The sequence below is a fragment of the Seriola dumerili genome, unplaced genomic scaffold (assembly GCF_002260705.1).
Source record: "Seriola dumerili isolate Sdu_G_001 unplaced genomic scaffold, Sdu_1.0 BDQW01000258.1, whole genome shotgun sequence".
Classification (NCBI taxonomy): Eukaryota; Metazoa; Chordata; class Actinopteri; order Carangiformes; family Carangidae; genus Seriola; species Seriola dumerili.
The window spans coordinates 1887236-1905580 of NW_019174513.1; the positions used below are offsets into that span (position 1 = coordinate 1887236).

At 40.5% G+C, this 18345-nt stretch overlaps 1 protein-coding gene across 3 annotated transcripts; it reads left to right on the forward strand.

The window, feature by feature from the left end:
- The first annotated feature begins 556 nt into the window (after nt 1-556).
- Nucleotides 557-18136, forward strand: zyx (zyxin). 3 transcript variants are annotated; one of them, XM_022756607.1, is made up of 10 exons: nt 557-773; nt 8092-8327; nt 10494-10756; nt 11673-11768; nt 12626-13189; nt 13458-13599; nt 14375-14544; nt 14953-15131; nt 15672-15792; nt 15886-18136. In XM_022756607.1, exons 2-10 carry the CDS (start codon nt 8105-8107, stop codon nt 15997-15999), a joined length of 1872 nt encoding a protein of 623 aa, XP_022612328.1. In that variant the 5' UTR covers nt 557-773; nt 8092-8104; the 3' UTR covers nt 16000-18136. The 3 variants fall into 3 exon arrangements, with proteins under 3 accessions (XP_022612328.1, XP_022612329.1, XP_022612330.1); XM_022756608.1 differs by lacking the exon at nt 557-773 and adding an exon at nt 1203-1305; XM_022756609.1 differs by lacking the exon at nt 557-773 and adding an exon at nt 1919-1937.
- The last annotated feature ends 209 nt before the right edge of the window (nt 18137-18345 follow it).

Genomic DNA, 18345 nt, shown 5'->3' on the forward strand with positions numbered 1-18345 from the left:
TTGGCAACAGACAGAATAATGCCTTTACAATCTGATCCTCAGCTTTCTTGTTGAGGCAAGTGAAAATGTCTTACACAAAAAGTCTTTAATTTTTTTTCCTCAAAGTAAATAAAAGCACAAACAGTCAACCTTTTCCAGAGGCCAGCTCAGTTTGAGCATACTTTCTTCAGCCACTGTACCTCCTTGTGTTTAAACCTCCGACCACTTTTAGTCTGTATCTAATCAGGCCTCTAGCCCCATTATCTCTCCCTCCCTCTGGCTCCCTCACTCCCTCAGTCTGACCTTACAAGGAGAGGCAACAGGGTTGATGTCACTGAATGAAGAATGCTGCAAGAATCCAGAGAGAAAAGAGAGAAGGAGGAGGAGGAGAAAGAGGAGGGGTCTGATGTCTGACTGGACAGTTTATGAACACACACACACACACACACACACACACACACACACACACACACACACACACACACACACAAAATCACAAAGAGAGAGAAAGAGAGAGAGAGAGAGAGAGAAAGAGAGAGGTGCTGTTTACATAGTAATACACAAGTCCTGAGCCAAAGTCAAACAAGAAAGAACTTGTTTGGAAGGATGGTGTCATTCCTTTTCCAGACCGAAAAGCACAGGGGGAGGGTCTAATAGCTGCTGGAGAGGGGAAGAGAGAAAGAGAAGTTAGCACTGCAGACAACTCTTACTCAGCTTGGACCTAGAGAAAGAGAAGAACAAAAGGAATAGTGGGGGAGTAAAAGGGAGATCCACACTGCAGCTGCATTAACAGGGTAAGTGATTTCACCAGTATAACATGAGGTAATGGCATATTTCCCAATTTTTGGGGGACGGAGTGGGGGGGGGTAGACTGCTTCAGGTTACCTAATAAGGTAAAGTCTTTTGTCAATGCAAGAATCATCATAGCACATATTTCCTGATTACTCAATGGGAACTGTAGTTAACACCTCAGGGAACGCCACCTTTGTGAATCTGTCACATGGCAGCTCGTGTAGCGCTTGACATGACATGTAAAAACTATTGTACACTCTGGTTTAAAGATACCTTTTAGAGGGCGGTGTTCCGCTGTCTCCCTGGCTGAGTTTTAACTCAGAAGTGAATGTGAATAAATCTCCATCAAAGTACTGGAGGTAGCTACACCAGCTGATGGATACCGATGACAAGGGTTGAACTACGCGGAAGCGCTAAGAGGAAGTCCAGTGTAAAAGTTGACTAAGCTTGCTAGCTAGCAGCTGTAGGCTTTTATGAGCAGCGAGTAACAAACATTAAACTTGATGACAGCACGGTTAAGAGAGGCCGTATGAGGTAAGAAAAGTGGGGCGGCGTTAAGTTATTTTGCCACCGACACCTAGCTGCTGACCGAGGTGGTAGGGGTGTGTGCGAGTGATCCGACTTTAGCTAACATAACCGATGGTGTGATTGATGATAAGCCCGAGTGGTAACGATAACGTTTCTCACACACACGGTGGCTGGTTAGACTTTTAAGGTGAGTGGCAGTTGTCATTCAGCTGTTAGTGGGTGTAATTTCTGACCGAACATGATTCAATCCGAACTAAATTAAGCTAACGTTATCTGAACGTTGAATACGTTCTGGAGGCTAATGGTTAATATTAGCATAAACCACGTTCAACTGATTAAGCAACGTTAGCTTTTCTGGGTAGCTTTAGCTAGAAATCGTCCAGAAACCTGCTAAAGAGTGATGAAGGGTTAATTAACCCTAGCTGTCTGTCTTCATTGGCCGTGGTTGTGACCATTCACCCATTGGTGTCAGCTGTCAAAGCGCTGGCTAACACTGGCTAACCCTATCTAATCAATGGGGTGCTAAGGTGGGTGGAGCACCGAGCTACAGTATGTGTAACTTCTTCATACTGCCAAGGAAATAGAAATCTGTTATTAGTTGTTCGGTTTTCTGTTCTGTTGTGCCCTCGTTGAGGCCTGTAAGTATGGCTCTTTCAATCGTCTTCATAAATTCACCGTTTACATGCGCACTAGTATCCTGGTTATTGGATTTTTGCTTATTCGCTGCGCATGTTTATTTTATCTCGCTTCCAGAAACCTAAAATACGGTTCTGTCCTGTGGGAAACCTGGATAAGCCACCTAAGGTACTCCGATAAAAACCAGGACACTGGCGTGTAAACAATAGAGCTGCAGAGATTAGTCAATAAATTGCTTAGTTAATTGATTGAAAATCTATCGCTAACTATTTTGATAACTGATAAATTGTTTTTGAGGTTTTCTTAAGATTCCCTGGTTCCATTTTCTCACTTATCATATCTTCTGGTTTTTCTTTGTCTCGTATCTAAGTGAATCGAAGATATTTGGGTTTTGGACTGTTGTACAAAACAACACATTTGTAGATATCACTGAGCTTTAGGAATTAGTTATCGGCATTTCCCACCCTTTTCTGACATCTTTAGACAAACCATTGCTCCACAAAACGAGGAAGTAGTCATCTGATTAATTGATAATGAAAATAATCGTTAATAACATTCAGGTTTCTGAACATTCTTTGTTGGCTGAGATGGTGAGAAATCAAGACACAATGGCACACAGATGATCAAAAACTTGGATGGTGCAATGACCATGTATACAGGGATGAATAACCATGAATCACCACGTTTCTCATGTTCCATGTAAAAGCTGTATCCTGAATATGATCAAAACCAGAATAAAAGTCAAAACTGGAATAATAAAGGATGTTAGTAGTATACATGAGAATTAAGGCAATTTAAGCATATAATTACTACAACTCTGAGGATGTGGAAATCCTGTGATTATCAGTGTTAGCCATATAGCTGTGCCTACCTTCTCTGATTTGCCTTTTCATCAGCTATATAGGAGGGGAGCCTCAATTCATGGCCACAATCAGCTGTGTTTAAGAAAAACCTATATTGAGAAGGCTCTAGTCTGAGGTTTGTGTGGTGCATCTGTTTGAACAGACTGGGGCTGTGGTCACTGACGCCTCATTGAAGTGGTGTGGCAAATGAGAATCTGTGAATGAAGATGATCTATGAATGGCTGTATGCTACCCTTTCTGACTGGTGTAACGAGGAATCCTCCTTTAATTGTAGCCTCCATGAGTCAAGACACACAAGCTATTTTAGGGTATCCCTTTGCCTCAAATCACTGCATGTCTAGCTCATTGATTTTGGTTCTCACTGTCTTGAGTTTGACACAGAGCCCATTGGCTGATGTTATTACTACTTTTGAATTGCTGCATGTCCAATCATTCATCTAACTGCAGTCTGAGAGGGAGCATAACACTGGTGCTGAATGCATGTCCAGTGACCTGTAAGATTGGCCTCAAAAGGGATGTTTGTACCCGCATTAGTGACCCCCGGCCTAGACACGCTTTCCCAGAAACTGTGTATGCTATTAACATCAGAACAATAGAGAGTTTCACAAACAACACACTAGTCACTGATATAAGGACTGACCAGACATGGAAGGAATTACTGGAAGAAATTCAGTTTCTTATTAGGTTAAGAGATAAGGAACATGCTTATATGGAAAAACATTTGTGTTCTTTTCTTTTCTTATTGTTTTTATTATTATTTGTACTTCTGAGCATAGATATATAGCAGGCAATGCAATTGTGAGCTTATTACATATTTGGGATCTTTACCAGAGTTGTTTTCAAAAAGGGACATTCCTAAATGTCTTTACTGAATCTTTGTGTTGCATGGCAATACTATAAAGAAACAATTGCTGAATGAACTTGCTCTACCTGCATATGTGTAAGTGTTGCTTTTTGGTAAAAAAGGACAAAGAAGACTTTGATTCAGTTGGGCAGCATGCTACAACATTTCCCCATATGGCCTTTTAAACTGCAGTAGTAGAGTATATAAATCAAATTTAGTTTCTCTATAATCACAAAACAAAGAACCACTGCTGAGTGAAACAGTTTATTTAAAAGTGTGGTAAACTTCAACAACACAGTCTGTGCCTTCATGTAAATCAATCAACACTGAGATAAAACACAAAAGATAATAGAAGGTGTGCCACAGAAGAGCTTTGTTTTACTTTTGTTTGTTTGAGATGTTTAATAGTACATGAGCAGAGTCTCAAGTCAGTCCCTGTTTTCATGTCCTGAAGAAGCCTCACAGTTTTCTAGGGAAGTGATTCTCCAACCACGTCATTGAGTGCCACTACCCTGCTACTTTTTATATCCTACAAGGAAGTTAGACTTATTAGTTTCTCCCTCTATCCCATGTGTAAATCAGCCCCTGATAAGATGCAATGAAAACCAACTGGGCTGTGGTGCCAAAACCAGGGTTGAGGACCAATTTTCTAGCCTGTAAAAGCCATGTGGAGTTTATAGAAAGTTCAAAAGTTACAGCTTACAGTATGTGATATATGTTGGGGCCCTGTAAAGGCTACACAGTGTCATCCTCCATCCTAGCTGCAAAGTAGAAATGATTAAATGCAGCCTCAAGTGATGTCATTCAGTTCAAGTGGTGGGTGTGAGATCAATGAGAAGTTGGGAAACGCGCAAGAATGAAAGAGACAAAAATGATTGTGGTCAGCCACAGAGCACAAGTCTATACATCATATAGTGAGAGTAAGCCAGAATTTAAGAGAAGTACAGGTCCTCATTATGGAAGCAAAAAATGACAAAAAGGAAATGTAGCGAAAGGGGGCTGATTGGAGTGTAACCAAAAAAGCTAAAAAGATGATGTCATTGAGTTGTAGTGCCAAATGCGTTCCTTAGCTGAGGGTCTCTCTCGTCTCAAGCATCAGGTTTCAAGATTCTAGATGTGAAGTGGGACGGTTGGGGCTGAGTCTGTAGCTGATCTCACCGTATTAAATCCCTCAGGACCGTATCAAGGAACAGATGGAACCTGACCACAAGTTATCATCCCTGTTGAATAATTGAGAGGACTATTGCATATTATCTCTTAGAAAGAAGGTAGCTGAAGTGCTGTAATGAAAAGACTAAATCACAGTCTGCACTCACCCTTGTCAAGCACTCCTTTTAGAAAGCCGTTATAGATCCATGTGTTACGTTTGGAGTACTCTGTTGATATTCAGATGTGCGAACCTCATTTCAGGCCAAGACCAGTCAATCTGTTTTTGCATTAAGAGTCCACTTCGTTCAGCATGAAGCAGGCTGGGTTAATAAGTAGCCAGCTATTTTCCAAAAGACTCAAACACCTCTCTTTTCTCTCTTCCTTTTTTTTTTACTTTTATTTCTCCATTGCTGCAGATTATCAGCATAGCAAAATTTAGACCAAAAGCACAACAGTTTGCATCTCCACTAAGAGCCTCACCATCCTCTTGTATTGATTCAGTCAGCAATTTTCTGAGCGCGACAGAGTGTGAAACTTGTGTCATTAGATTGTTTTTCCACTGCTTTGTGTAATGACACATGGTTAAAGCGAGTTGTGTCTTGTGGCATAGCTGTTCTGATGAATATGAGCAATCATGCTGTTGTAGTTAAATGTATCATCAGGAATTATTTCAGTCAAACTTTGTCTAGTAAGGTTGAGAACTGCAACAAAACAACCAATTTTAACTAGTGTTTGTCTAAAACCAATGAAGAATACATTGTCTTACCTAATTACATGGCAAAACATACATAGCATTACATACATACTGTACATGCACATATAGAGCTATTGAATAAAAATGCATAATTAGTACTCTAACAAAGGCTCAATTGTGTGCCTATGTTAAAGTAAGTAGTTTTAATACATTTGTGCATCGTAATGGGACAGCTTAGACTGTGTCATGACACAATGCAACAGCTGACACCTCATAATGGCCTTGGCTTGGACATATACGGGTAAAATAGTTTAACTTGCATTGAAGGAAGCTGACTCAAAAAGCAGAAGTGCTGCATTCTCATCAGAGCAGCTAGTGATGTCATGAGCATCAGAGGTACTTTCAGGAGCTGAAGGGGTTTTTGTCTTGTCAGAACTTGAATCGTTGCCTGTGTGTCCCAACAAAGAGCAGTGATGAGGATGAAACACTCAAACTTTTCCTGCTTGGTTTAGCTTTTACTCTGAGCTGGGCCCCATGTACATAATAATTTCCAAGGCTATGTTTGACTTGATCTCTTTATGGAAAGGTTGTTTTGCTAATGCTAACTCAGTTATATCTAAATTGGTACAATCATAGTTTTCTGTGGCCTTTTGGAGGGGTCTATTTGACAACTACCCAGCATTATGTGAACAGGGGATATGTCAGTGTAGCAACTTGAAAAGACAAAGATGAACGGGGAAGACTGCACACATCAACCACTATGCTGTGGCAGAAATATTAAAGCTAAGAAAGCTTGTGGTGTTGTTAAGAAAGCTGTATCAAAACACAACTTTAACTGTTTGTCTCTCTAGCTGCAGACCCATCTTTTAGGAGGGACTTCCCAGTAAAGCTTTAGCAGAGCAAACACAATTAATTTTTTTTATTGAAGTACTCTTGAATTATAGATGAGAAAATGGTTCATTGAATAAGGTACACTGTGGAACCTTCATCAGGGTGTAGAGGATAAATGCCACACAACAAAGACATACATAATAATTGTTCACTGGTAAATGTTATCTCCAGTTTGTCTAATTCCTACCACCTGCAACTCATTCTGTTACAGGTTAAATGTTGTGGCTGCATGACGTTTATGTTTTACAGCCCATTAAAGGCTTTTTAAATAGTCCAAACATTGCTGTGTTAATCGTTGCCACAGGTTTAATCATTTTTATCACTGAGCAACTATTTCAGAGCATCAGGGTCGAAGTATATGAGTACAGATGTGGGTTTGGGTTTGGGCTGTGGGCTTAGTAAGAACAACGGTGCTTTTGACTAAAGGTCATGTTCGGGGTCTAGTTGGCCTTCAGGGAAATGTGTCCAGACTTTGTGAAGAATCTCTCTAGAGACACTGAAGTAGTATCAACATTTGTTTAGCCACCAGCATGTGTGAGGTAAATATTTGAGCTCACCCTCTTTCTGACGCACCTCACATGAAAATGTTATGATAGTTGACCTTTCCTGCTTCAAACCAGTCTTTCTTTTACAAACCTTGGTATCAATGAGTTTTAAGTCACTGTAAACAGCCATGTGTTAAATATTGTAAATTGTCTGTGGCATTTGGGAGTGCCGTTATGCATACTGTGTTGGCTCTCTATACATGGCCTGAGGAAATCTTCACACACTTTTCTGTCATTGTACTGTAGACTATTTGCCCAGGCTTTTGTGTATAAAGGGATTCGGTAACACTGGATTTGCAGAATGCCCAGCAGTTGTTTTCTTTTTTGCTGTTATTTCTCTAAATCCAGAAATAGTCAAAAAAGACAATGTGAGCCACAATAAACCCCATTTAATTAGTTTTGCTAAGACTTCAGGGGTCAAGACAGCTGTGCCCCAGTTATAAAGTGTACAATAGGTACCAATCTGGATAGTATACTGTTTTGGCAGTTAATATAGCAGAAGTTAATGTTTTGTACCAATAGGAAATGCTAAACAATATGCACAGATTGAATTACACTGCAACTTTAGGAAGCTCCAGCCAATTTTAAAGCTGGAAACTTAACAGAGTGAAAGAAAAAAAGTTCTCCCCAAGATTTATTACTCTTATTTGTTATTTTCTGAGTTGTTTCCGCAGCCGCCTCACCACCATCCACAATTTGTTTTAGATTTAACAGTGTGTAGCTCTTCTGTTTCCATTTTGCAATGCACTGGCGAACAGATATTCATCAACACTATCCAAAATTTAGTCTGCATGAATACTCACATTTTTGAGTGTAGATAATTTTGCTGCTTTTTCAGTGTGGAGGCACTACAAACTCAAAACCTGGTTATAATTAGTGTGTAGTTTGGAATTGTGACAGGCCAAATGTTTTGTTGATGTGTCATCACCACTAATTCTCCAGCAAAAGACCCGACATGCATACGCTGCCAAAGAATGCAAGGCCTTTGACTTTAGTCAGCTGATTAATGTTGGTTTCATGTGGGGTGTGAGAGTAGGACTCTGCAGTTGTTTGAGCTTCACTGCAACGTGTTTTGTACCTTTGTAATGAGACACCCTTTCATATAAGAATTTATATTGTCCTGTGTGGTTTCTAACTGTTGTCCATAATGTTTCTTGTGTTTGTCCTCAGATAAATACACAAAATGGAGGACTCCAACAACGGCAAGCCATTCATGGTGACATCCTCTCTGAACTTCAAAGTCACCACCCCGTCCTTCTACAACCAGCCAAAGAAGTTTGCCTCGGTGGCACCGCCACGACCCAAAAGCCAGACACCTCCATCAGCTCCATCTCCAACACCAATAGGCACAGGGGTGATTGGTCGAGTGGGAGATCTGCCTCCACCACCCCCTTCACTCTGTGATGGTATTTGCATTTTTTAAGCTATTTTGTGAACCATTTATCTTGAGTTATATCCACTCAGTGAGCAGCCCTTCCCTATCCCACCTCCCGCTGCTTCTTATGCTAGAGCATGCTGAGCTTCACAGTTGAGTATATGAAAAACCACATTAGTTGTGTGGTACTGTGGTTTTACTTTTAGAGCTGTGAATAATTGTACTACTAGATGTCTGAGCTGATTTAATTCATGGACACAGTCAGACAACCTCAAAGTATTAAAGGCACCCCGTGGAGTTTTCAGCTGGCTGAGTGTTGGAGATTCCTCATTGGTTGTTGCGCTTTGAAAATTAATTGGAGCGAACAAGCAGTGTTGCCAGTGTTGTCGCTAGATCAACCAACTTTTCAGACTCCTTTAGCGACTTCTTTTTTTCAATAAACCACCGGCCATCAAATCTAGTGACTTTTTTGGACAAACGTCAGCTAGAAGAGAGTCGCCAGTATTGCCCTGCAAGTGCAAGGTTGGGCATTCCCTCAACAGGCACACCTCTCTGACGTTAACTTTTAATGTTCTCCCTGAGTAATCATTTAACAAGTAAATATAGCCAAGGTCACAGCACCGCTATTGTATTTAACTTGTGTGTATGGTGATTTTTTTTCAGGCGACATACATGTTACAATATCAGAATTTTTGCAGTGCAGAGCAGCAGCAGTGTTTCGGTTCCTATTTCATACTTGTTCGGTTTTCTGACAACAGTAACAGAAACAGAAAAACATGTAAATGAGAACAGCTTTATTGGAAATTCGGCTCTATTAAAATACTGTATCCATGAGCACAGAGAGTAGGAGAGAAGCAAACAGATAAAGCTGAAGATAGAAAGAGCTGAAACCGGCTGACAATTGGCAGAATGCAAATGGCCTATGTCGCAGTCCAGCTATATACTAGGTTTGACCTCATCTTGTTCAGTGGGTCTGTTTTATACTGTGCACATGCATGAGGGCACACATGCACAGACACAAATATTCACATTCAAGCTGCTATTTTCACACTGTTTGGATCATCACTTGATTGCAGAGACAGTCATGCTGTGAAGAAGATTGCAAACAGGAATGTAAACTGCAGGATTTAAGATCTTAGATTTAAAATCCTCTTTCCAAACGTTTTCTAAGGAAGTAAATGCTGTTGATGTGTTTGTTAGATGTATTTCAGTAAGAAACACTGAATGTAAACATAACTTTTCTTTGTTTATATGAAAACTCCACTGGGTACCTTTTTAGTGCAGGGACAAAAACCCACATTTTCCAGGCAGGACACAGCTTCGCCCTTTGAGTCATGTTCTCACGAGACATTTGAATTTCAGAGCCCATCAGAGGAACAGCTAAAGCTCATCAAATATGTCTCAAACTGGCCAAAACTTCCCCACAGTTTTTTTGTATTTTCTTTTGTATTTTTTTTTCCTTTTTTGCTATGAACGCATGATGTTGTTAAAGTATTCACTATATTTGGTAGATGATTGGCAGTAGTGATGGATTTTATTGATACCGATCCCATTATTGATTCTGCTTATCAGTCCAAATCTTTATCGATTCCATTAATCAATATTTATCCTAATCAATATTCTGTGTGGGGGAAAAAAAGTAAGTCTACACAGGTTTTCAGCCTAAACAGAGCAGTTTTATTTTCTCTGAGTCTGAGCACAGTGACAGAAACAGAGTAGGAAAAAGGCATAATTATGACTCAAGTTTGTAAAATCTCCACTGTTTAACCTCTTTCGTTTAGATTTTCTCAGTCAAAAAAAAAAATCTGCTAAACCTGCCTGCGTGGCACTAATGGCACTAATCGGGTGTCAAATACATGGCATCCCTGGAATTTGAGACCATGCTGTGTAGAAAAATGTTTCAGGATATAGCTGGTGTTTCCAGCCTTACTTGAAACGACTTGCCACAACGCCTTCTTGTTGCAAGGGTAGACAGATGAGTTTGATGTCGTTGTCTTGCAATATGCAACTGTCAGAAAAGCACACTGGCATCAATAAAAGGAAGAGATTTAGATTTGGATTTTGAATTTGGAACCGGCTCTTAACTGAAACAGGTTCTTGATTCCCATCCCTAATTGACGGTTATAAGTAAAAGCTGAGAGTAAAGACATCCATTTGTCACACCTTTTAACCAATCAACCCTCCTCATTTTTGTCAGACTTCCCGCCCCCTCCTCCTCCTCCTCCACTGGATGATGATTTGCCAGCACCCCCACCTGAATGCCATACCACACCCTCTGCCTCTGACGCCCCCCCTCCCGCCTTCCCTGCTCCACCTCCAGTGGCAGATGACCTGCCCCTCCCAGCTCCCCCTGAAGAGAGTTCCTGTCCCCCCACCTGCCCCTCTCCCCCTCCTCCCCCACCCCCCCCACCTCTCCCTGCATCCGGTACCAGTATCGCCAGTGCTGTTGGGAACCCACAGGTAAGTCACCATGGTATCTAAATTTGCTTTGGCTGTCTGCATGTTTCTTCCTAGCACTGCATGTCACTGCATTTAGCTGTAATTTGGTAACCAGTGAGGACACTGGAGACATAGTCATGGGACTAAAGAGACTCTGTGGAGGATTGGCAGGAACACTCCCATGTATATTAAAGATATATAAAGATATAAAAGAACACGGTTTTGTGAGATTTTCCCACAAATTATATTCGCATTAGTCTGGGGTAAATCGCCCAGTTTCACACCTCTAGCAAGATCATTGCACATTTATGTCACTGAAACAGTTTTTTAGAAATGCAATCATAGGTTTATTGTAAATATGTTTATTGTAGGACTCCATTAATTGCACTTGCAATTGTTTGCCAGGCTACAAATGCATCCGTGTATGGAATTTGATTTTTCTCAGCCAGTTTAAAAAAGTACAGAATTAAAAAGTATCTTGACAGGAACATACCTCATGTTTAAATTGGCAAAGAGCTTTTAAATGCTTCTCAGCAAAAAACCCAATGAATAATTAAACATTCATTCTCTTTCATCCAAGCAGGGAAATAAAATTCAAATGTCATTCATTTATTCATAGTCATCATTAATCACATCATCAAGTTTGTTTGTTTAGTCACTGTTCCAGGTAACTGTGCAAGCACAAACATTTTTTGAACCATTTTGGACATATTTCATTCTGCAATTTGGAAAAGATAAAAAGAATCAAACACTCTGGAGTCTCAATCAAACATAGATGAATAAACATAACATCTTGCTAATATGTATATACAGCCTGTAACAGTTCCCCATCCTCATCCAGCTTTCCATTCTTGACTCATCCATGCGTCTTTGTTTTGTTTTATTAATGTAAATGTACTTTTCATGACTCTTTTCTCCTTTGGCCTTCCTCTGCCAGAGACTGATGGAGAAGCAGACTAGCTTCGATCAACAACTTGACTCTCTGACCGACTTGCTGTCTGAGATGGAGACAAGAGGACCTTTTAACCCTAAGGTACAAAGCACAGAGGGATGGGGAACACTGTATCACAAATGTATGGCATTAGGACACAGTTAGAAAAACCTATGTCCTCTGGAGAACTAAAGAGCACATGAGATGGAAAATGACAGCAGACTTTGACTCACAGGAGGCTTGCTGTAGAGAAAGAGAATGAGTCAGACAGAGGTAGGATGAGTGAAAAGGCAAGGTGGGTCAGTGGAGGTAGTTTGGAGAGATGCCAGGTTGGTTTTATTAGTCGTTCCTCATCAGTTCAGGTTGAAAGCTCAATGATAAGTGAACTGCACACACAGCACACCAGACCAAAAGAGAAAACAAAAAGTGAGGTAGCTGGTGATTCACGCTGAGAGAAGAGACACCTACAGAGAGAGAGAGAAAGGGTGATGCACACAGAACAGAGTGGGGAGCATGCGAGTGTGATGAAGCCAGAGTGTGTTGCCAGAGACCCAGTGAGAGGCCCATAAATGGAGAGTGTTTTTATCCAACTGGGAGGTACTGGATCAGGGCAGAATAATGTTGGCTCCAAACCGCAAAATAAATGTCAGAAAGACGAAGCACTTCTGATAAGCTGAAACTGTGGAGCACTTCCAGTGTTTACTTTAATCAAAGTACCTCATTCAATATAATAAAAGTGAATGCTTGCAGCATTTCAGCACGACATGTTATTCACTAGATATGAACATCCCTCCGTGGAGTTCTAGTTTATGCTAAATGGAAGTTTTATGTAACTGAATAAATGCAACACTTGTCCAGAACAGCCTCACACTTAGCATGTCTTTTTGTGTACTTAGTTTTGAGGTAAATGAATCTGTGAAAAGCTAATTTTACTGTTGCGAATGTTGTTTTATCCTCAGTTACCAAGCCAGTATTCTTCAGCACCAGCACCCAAGCCTTCAGCTCCTCCCCCGACTGCTCCCAAACCAGCCCTCTCCTTCCTCCCACCTCCTGAGATGGGAGACCGCCCACCTCCAGCACCTTGGGCCGAGGAACTCAAAGCCAGAACGAACCGTCAAGCCAATCACAACTCTGCACCAAACTCTGCTGCTCAGCCATTTTCTAAGGCCCCAGCAGTGGCACCCAAGTCTGGTTTTGGAGGAAGAGTGGGAACTTCATCTGCCTCTCTGGCACAAAAACTGAACCAGAATCTGAACCAGACCCCAGCCCCTATCAGTGGAGCACCAAAACCTTCCCCTCCCTCTGCCACCAGCTCTTTCCCTCCACCTCCTTCAGCTCCGCCTGCACCTCCTGCTCCACCAAACAACATGGCTGCTTCCCCAGCGTCTAATCACATAAAGAGTTCTCCCTTTGCCAGTCAAGTGAACACAAACCAAAAGCCTCCAGCTGCTGTGCCTCCTCCTCAACCTAAGATGATGGCATCTCCACCCTCTCAACCAATAAAATCTCCCTCTGCATCAACAGTATGTTCAAACTTTATTTTGGTTACCAAGAGACTATATTTGCATTGCATAAACAATAGAAAGGTCCAGGAAGTACAAATAAATAAAACAACAGATGAGAATTATGCCTTTATGGACATGCACTAATAGTGTTTTTAAGGTAAACTGCTCAATCGTAACTAACAAAATGCTCTATAAGGCATGCTGTATGAAACAATGTAAATAATGTATAGGTCTGTATTAATGGCTTTTTGTGTGTGTGCGTGTGCGCGTGTGTGCGTGTAATCAGCCCTCACCTCCTGGCCCAGTTCTCATCCCAGGTGGAGGCGTTCCTCTGAACATGAGGGAAGTGGAGGAGTTAGAGAGGATGACCAAGGACTTCATTAAAGACATGGACACACACGCACCTGTCATCACCTCCCCTCCTACAGGTACACACATTCATTTCTCACTCCACCACTCATACAGCTATACGTTATATCGTTCATATGGTTAGTAGAGAATTGTTGAGCACATTTCTGTCTCGCACCATGAACCTAAGTACTAATGTAGATTAATGATAGATGTCAGGGCTTCTAATTGCGGTCATTAAGTAACTGCCTGCATGCACAACCCGCACAAGTTTTTGCAAAAAAAATAATCAAGAGTTGGGAGTAATAGCTTAGCTTTTTTGATTGGTGACTGTAATATTCTTGGTGAAATTAATGTAGGGAAAAAAATGGAGTACTGCCAATAACATTTTAATATCCCACACTGGAAATGTTCAATACACAAAAGAGAGAAAGAAATGATTTTCTTGTCAGTTTGCTGACTGGTTGCAAAATGCAAAGCATTATGGACTTTAAGATTTATTCACTATTTATTCTTCATACTCTACAGTTTAAGTGTGATAGGCTTTTATTTATCTCTGCAGTGATGATCTTTCCTCCTTATCCACTGTTTGCTTACAAATGCATCATCTTAACATACATTAAACTACATCTGTTATATGATGTCTGAACAGAACTGATGCTGCAACAAAGAGTTTGTACAACTGGACAAATCCATAACAATCAGTTTATTATCTGTGGAAATTGCTTACTTTAATACAGGGTAATTGTCTTTTAATCAGCACAAGCGGAGCTGAGTAGGAAGATGCATGCATTCGTAAATAATCTTACTCTTTTCAACCTTCTTTCTCTCTGCTTCTCTTTCTTCCCGTTTCAGAGGTTTGTGGGAAGTGTGGCGAGGCTCTGTCCCGTACTCAACCAGCAGTGAGGGCCATGGATAAACTCTTCCACTCCAACTGCTTCTGTTGCATGAGCTGTCAGCGCCCCCTGCAGGGCATGCAGTTTTACGACAGGGATGGTTCACCTCAGTGTGAGGACTGCTACATGGTGAGGACACGAGCAACATGACAATTATTGCACATGCAAAAAACCAAATCATTTTTCGTGTTGCTGTTATCATGAACATAAAACAGTTAGGGGACTTTGACCAAATAATTCTGTTTGTTTTAGTATTTATTGTAGCTACAAACTTTCAGTTTCATTATGTTTGTATACAGCTATTAATGAAAGCAACAATATCTTTTTTCTTGTTACACTTCAGCTTTGAAAATAAACAAAACAGGTTTCAATCTACATAATTCTAAGTAAGCACCAAGTATTCAGTCCATATTTAAAGTGATTAGAAAGTGCTAAACAATGTTCACACAGCTACTATACCAACTCCCAGTGTGCTTCCAGGTTATTACCTTGTTTCATATCTCTATCTCATCTTATGTTCCTTCTTTTCTTCCTCAGAGTTCCCTGGCAGTGTGTTGCCGATGTGGGGAGAGGATCACAGACCGTGTGCTGAAGGCGGTGGGCCAGTGTTTCCATGCCCACTGTTTCCGCTGCAGCACCTGCTCCTGTGTACTTGAGGGGGCGCCGTTCATCACTGATGACAACAACAACCCCTACTGTGTCCAGGATTACCACAGGTGGGTACTGGTTGTTGATTGCTCAGTTATTAGCCTGATGAAATATTACATCTCTATTCATTTCTAATGCAAAGCAATTAGTTCGTTATGCAATGCAATCTGTTTGCCATAGTTTATGGTAATTGAACTGCAATTTTCTTGATTTTCATCTACATAATTTCTCAGCACAAGGAAGCATAAACTGGCCAAGCATGTGTTTCAAGGACAAATCATTTTTATCACTCTTCCCTTTCATTTAACCTATCAGGATTACTGTGGAGGAAAGAGGCAGCAACAGCAGCGCTTCTTCCTCACTTTGTCTGCACTAACAGAAACTTGTTTCTCCATCTCCTGCTGATTAAAAACATTAACACAGCTTGCTAAACTGTGGATGAAATAATTGGGTTTGACAAAGTTGATTAAGGGCCCAGATTAGGCCCAGAATATGTTGAACACATTAGAATATGTTGCTTTAGGTGTTCAGTGACTCTGAAAGTGAATGTGTGAGAATGTGACAGAAGGCCATCAACTAACAGCCACTTTTCCTCCTCTGTATTCCAGGCGTTTCTCCCCTCTGTGTGTGAGCTGTAACGAGCCTATTGTTCCCGCCCCGGGCAGCGAGGAAACAGTCAGAGTGGTGGCTCTCGACAAGAACTTCCACCTCAAGTGTTACCGTTGTGAGGTAAGATGTTTTGTTATACAAAACCTTTAACTAAATGTTCATCACATAGTGTATTAAAAAGACTGTTCATAAATATATCGATTTGTTCTGCAGGACTGCGCTCGCCCTCTCTCCATAGAAGCCGATGAAAATGGCTGCTATCCATTGGATGGTAGGATCCTGTGTATGAAGTGCCACACCCAGCGAGCCAAGCGAGCTGCGCAGTGATTGGCTGAAGCAGCATCGCTCTGTTTAACTATGAACCAAATCCAAAAGCACAGGATTCACTCAGCTACCGTTTTTGCCTTGGGCTTTACTCAGTATATGTGCGCAGGTGTGAATGTGAATGTGCTGAGTGAAAATGTTTGCATGCAGATACAGTGTAGTATTCCCTTGTCTGTGTTCACTTCAGTGCAGAAGTAATGTACTGCATTGAAATAGACTCTCATCATCTTTTATTCCCAATCTCCAAGTCTCTAATCTCCCATCTCGCCTTCTTTGTGAGCTAGAGCGTATTTTTTGTGCCAATTCTATGTTTACTCTAAAATTTCCAGCAGAACTTGCACAAGAACAGTTTGGTCAAAAGAGCAGTCTGATAAATATACAGTTGCCTTTCTTTATCTCTCGCCTAAATATTGTTAGTAGCACCATTTACTGAGATATTTCCATCTTAAGACTTTAACTGGCTGGTCTCTTTCCCTGTGAACATTGTAGCTATGCCGATGTCACTGAGACAGGTTGTTAGCATAGGGTGAGGAGTATCAAGAACCTCCCATTTGACTATTGCACAGATTTCACCACTCTGGTTGGCTGTTGATAGAGCATATCTTTCCACTTTGGCTGTTGCTGTGCCTGCAAGCATGGTTAATGATGCTTCCCTTTGCTTTATATCAGCCAATCTACTCTGATAGCATTTTAAAGTCATCTAGGGCTAAACGTTGACTGCAAAAAAGATAAAAACAGTGAATGTTGCTCTAGGTTTTTTTTTGTGATGTGACTGATCATTTACAGGCATGTATTGAATTATGTCTTGTTGCTTTTCATTATCTGATCATACTGTATAAGGGCAAGATTAGAAAAAAATCTGCCATTTTCTTTTCAAAAATAGTTTAGAGCTGATTGAACAGTGTTAAGTATTTTTAGATGCATGCTTTTTGGATGCAGAAATTATGAACAAACAGATTAGCACAGATTTGCTACGCACAGATTCCATTCCAGGGATCTCATGATTTAAAAACAGTGTAGTTAAACATATCAGCTGCATGGCTGAAAACAGGACCTATTATGTGATTGTTGCACAGTTTCATAGTGAAATAAAATACCCTTTTTAGCGTCACTTTGACTCTAAAGCCCCTGCACATGATACATTTTTAGTACACACCATCTAGAAACATAGTAGTGTAGTTTTTGATATGCATTTTCTTGGAATCCTTTGCTTTAAATAATATAATTTAAGGACTTTTTTTTCTATTATGTATTAAGGTTATATGTGTACCAGTGCTAAAATAACCGGACAGTAGATCAGTAGAGGTGGTAGATTTGAGCTTTAGGTAAGAGATGTTAAAACATAGTGACCAAAACCTTTGCAAGATACTAAAACAATTACACGGGATTCAATGTTTTGACATTAATGTGCGTTTTTTTTTTTAATCACCTTTATTGTGTTTGAGCCCGTTTTGCGTTTTTTGGTCTTGATCTATTCTGTTGATACAGTAAATACCACTATTCTTTCCATTATTCATCTTTTGTACTTCAGTCTGCTCATGGGGGTTATATACTATTATTCTTATGTTACTGTACTGTATTTCATTGATACATGCCTACAATTATTTTTCATTTTTAACCTGGCAATGTGCCTTCTCCACTCTCTTGTATTCCATTGTTCCTTTTGAATTGAGCCTGATTTGCAGCCTCAGAAATGAATTCCTCAATAAGAAAATTGTTGTTACTTGTGCTTGCGTTGAGCCTGGTGCAGTATAACACCAGAATGACTAACAAAACATGGCAATAGTGACTCAGCATTGCATGATAACTGTGTAGGCGGTGGTGGCGGCATTTCCTCTAGTATTATGTCTTTTGTTTGCACCAACTATTCCACCTTCATGGCCCTGCCGTTATCATCACCATGTGATATTATACATGCGATGATGCCTTCACAGTTGCATATATCTGGCGTTTTGTTGTTATGTTATGTCCCATTGTATTACATGCAGATGCCTTGTCTTTTCATATAACTTTTTTATAAATTCCTGTTTGATATGTGTGAATGTGTATATGTTTAAAAACATTATTTAGCCCCACCCCTCACTCCTCTGGCTGTATTAAAAGATAAACAACTAAATAAATAAAATGCTAAATACCACAAGTTTTTCTCATCTTTAAGCAGCACAATTATAAAGTTATGAACTCACACGATACATGAAATATATCAGTATTGAAATAGTGTATTAAAGAGTTTGTCGTGCTTATTTGTGCCACCATATTCTCTCTTTGGCTGGCTTCCATGTGACATCCATTAAACGTGTTAATGATGTGCTACGCTGTTACATGACCTCCAGGACGCCAAACCGCTCT